This window comes from Setaria italica, chromosome II (assembly GCF_000263155.2).
Source record: "Setaria italica strain Yugu1 chromosome II, Setaria_italica_v2.0, whole genome shotgun sequence".
Classification (NCBI taxonomy): Eukaryota; Viridiplantae; Streptophyta; class Magnoliopsida; order Poales; family Poaceae; genus Setaria; species Setaria italica.
Genome location: NC_028451.1, coordinates 48,227,713 through 48,230,647, shown reverse-complemented (window position 1 = coordinate 48,230,647; position 2,935 = coordinate 48,227,713). Strand labels below are relative to the sequence as shown.

Below are 2,935 nucleotides of genomic sequence, written 5' to 3'. Positions count from 1 at the left end.
CAGCCGCACAGCACAGGCTCCGCTGCTTCATCCATGCATCCGAGGCTCAGTAGTGTCTAGCCGCTGTATCTGAATCTGACGGAAGAACAAGAACAACCCCCGCATGGAGAATTGGACATGAGCGCTCAGGTCAGAAGACGCGTAGCCATGAGCCATGGGTGCTGCTGACCTGGCCAGGCCTCACTCCCATGCTACTATCATTCATCGTCAGATCAGCCGTTCAGATCTCACAGCTAGCGTATATTCCCGGCGACAATGGCATGGCATGCTGCCTCCGGTGCTCTTATCACCCACTGGCTGCAACTGCCCATACCATTGTCCATTCTTGTGTAGTACAAGCAGCGGGCGGCATATGCGAGGGCATATTGGCATCTCCCAACTGATGCGGGGGACCGGCTGACGAGTGCCCTGGTCCTATGCAGCCCATACTGCTTGCGGCCCCTTGTCCGCCTTGTTTTCCCGTCCAGGGCGATGGATGCATGCCACGGAGAAACGAGGCCCCACGCGGCGCTCCTTGTACGGCTGACCTGCGTGCGGTTGACTCCCAGAGCTTCCGCGATGTATCCAGCCCCGATCCAGCATCAGATTCATCAGCGATTAATCGGCAACTTGTGGTTTTTCTAGTCTCTCGGAATCATCGTCTGGCCACCCTGCCCGTTGACATCCATTTCTTTATTTTGAGGTAAAGTTCTTGGATCCACCATGTCCCGTCTCAGACTCTAATCAATTAGAAGACTGGTTGCCGTCAATTAGAAGCATCCGCTGAGCCTGGCAAAAGACTGGTTGCTCGTCTCAACATCGCAAGGATTCATTGTTGCTGCCTTGGTAGTATTTTACACATGATTTCGCGGACGGGGCACCAAATCTCGCTTAGTGCTCTAATCACCGAGCGTGACAGGCACCATACGTACAATACCAACACACACCGAAGAACCAAAAGAATTTTTCACAACAAAGTTTGTAGACGTCACGAACGAATCCCGTTCCCGGCCGGCACCAGGAGCAGGAACCCGGCTTCACCCTCGGCGGCGCTGCTCAGGCTCAGCTCAGCACCGGGGGCTTCACGGCCGGCTGCAGCCGCTCGGTCCAGAACAGCGCGGCCTCCGCGCCGTCGCCCTTCACCACCTCCACCACGCACACCGCGTCAGCGAGCTTGAAGACGCTCACTTTCGCCACGATGCCGCCGCTCTCCTCCTCGAGGTAGACCGGCCCGGTGCCCCGCTTCCCTTCCCTCCTCACGCGGTACCCTTCCTTCCGCCCGGCCGCCTCTACGCGGCTCAGCACGTCGGCGGCGGGCTCGCTCACGAACACCCGCTCCTTGCCCGGCCCGGCGCCGAACAGCGCGGACAGGTCGGACCCAGGCGAGAAGCTCAGGATGTCGAACGCCGTCATCTCCCTCGCCATGTCCTCCTTGAACTCGGGCTTGAACCAGGCCTCCTCGTGCCCGCCTACCATGAGGCGCGCCAGCTCCTCGTCGCTGGCGCCGTCGCAGAACCAGGGGTGGGCCACGATGCCGTCCGCGTCAATGCGAGCGTCCGGGTTGGGGTGCAGCACGCGGCGGAGAAGGTCGCGCAGCGCCGGCGAGAACCAGCTCGGGCACCGGAACTTGCCCGCGTAGATCTTGCGGTACATGTTCACGAGGCTGGCGTCGTTGAAGGGGAGGTACCCGGCGGCGAGCACGAACAGCACCACGCCGCAGGACCAGATGTCCACCTTCGCCGGGTCGTACCCTTTCCTCGACAGGATCTCGGGAGCCACGTACGCCGGGGTGCCGCAGAGCGTGTGGCGGAGGTTGCCGCCGTCGGCCACGGCGCCGAGCCCGAAGTCGGCGACCTTGAGCGCGCCGGCCTCGTCGAGGAGCAGGTTCTCCGGCTTGATGTCGCGGTGGAACACGCCGCGCGCGTGGCAGTAGCGCACGGCGGAGATGAGCTGCCGGAAGTAGTGCCTCGCGAGGTCCTCCGTCATGCGGCCGGAGGCGTCGACGAGCGAGAAGAGCTCGCCGCCGGCGGCGAGGTCGAGGACGAAGTGGACCTTCTTGCGCGTGGCTAGGATCTCGTGGAGGCGCACCACGTGGCGGTGGCGCAGGCGGCGGAGGATGGCCGCCTCCCGCTCAATGGCCGCGGGCCGGCGTCCCTCCTCGGCCCCGCCGGAGGCGCGGGGGTTGGGGAAGGACTTGATGGCGACGGACTCGCCGGTGAGGAGGTCCCTTGCGAGGTACACCTTGGCGGACGCGCCGCGGCCGAGGAGGCCGCCGAGCTCGTACCTGCCGAGGAGCACCGTCCCGGCGGGAGATTCCTCTCCCGGCGCGGCGGATGCGACGGCGCCGGTGGCGGGCGACATCGTGGCGGCGGCTTCTGCTCGGCTGGCGCCGTCGTAATGAGCGGGCGCGACGGGGGAATTTTTTTTCCCTGTCCCTAGCAGGCCGGCGACGGAGAGGAGAACGATCGGGGTGGAGGAGCTGCTGAAAACCCGGGTGGCTTTGCGGCTCGGCTGTTTGAGTTGGGGATTGATGGCCACGCCGGTATTTATGTAAACGCGCCGCTGCGGGGGAAAATGCTGGAAGCGTGTCTGCTCAGTGGGCCCGGAGGTTTCAGTGTGGCAGTCCCGTTGCGGTTGGGTGGATGCACGGCAGGAGCAGCGAAAGTTCGTCCCATCAAACGCCGGTGACTCAATTGCAATAATATTTTTTAAAAAAAATGAAATAATAATAAAAAATGCCGGTGACTCGTAATTATTTCTCTTTTTTGCACATTCATTTTCCGGAATCTGCACGCTTTTTTTTTTCCTTTTCATGATGTTGGCCGTACAATTGATTAGCAAATACTAGTACGAAAGGTCTGTTAGTTTTTAATAAGTGCCGGATGTGATGTTCATTGTCACGTATTGGGTGCAAACCAAACTTTGGTGCATCGCAAATTGTTCGAAATGGACCCAA

General features: G+C 61.0%; 1 protein-coding gene across 1 annotated transcript; it reads right to left on the bottom strand.

Annotated features, from left to right (window-relative positions):
• Positions 1-745: 745 nt before the first annotated feature.
• Positions 746-2,516, bottom strand: LOC101781023 (CBL-interacting protein kinase 29). Its single transcript, XM_004958634.3, has one exon. The coding sequence runs from the start codon at positions 2,338-2,340 to the stop codon at positions 1,042-1,044; it is 1,299 nt and encodes a 432-aa protein (XP_004958691.1). The 5' UTR covers positions 2,341-2,516; the 3' UTR covers positions 746-1,041.
• Between the last annotated feature and the right edge of the window lie 419 nt (positions 2,517-2,935).

Bases quoted from the DNA above. Each gene is read 5' to 3' on its own strand.
- LOC101781023 (XM_004958634.3), bottom strand. From the start codon at position 2,340: ATGTCGCCCGCCACCGGCGCCGTCGCATCCGCCGCGCCGGGAGAGGAA.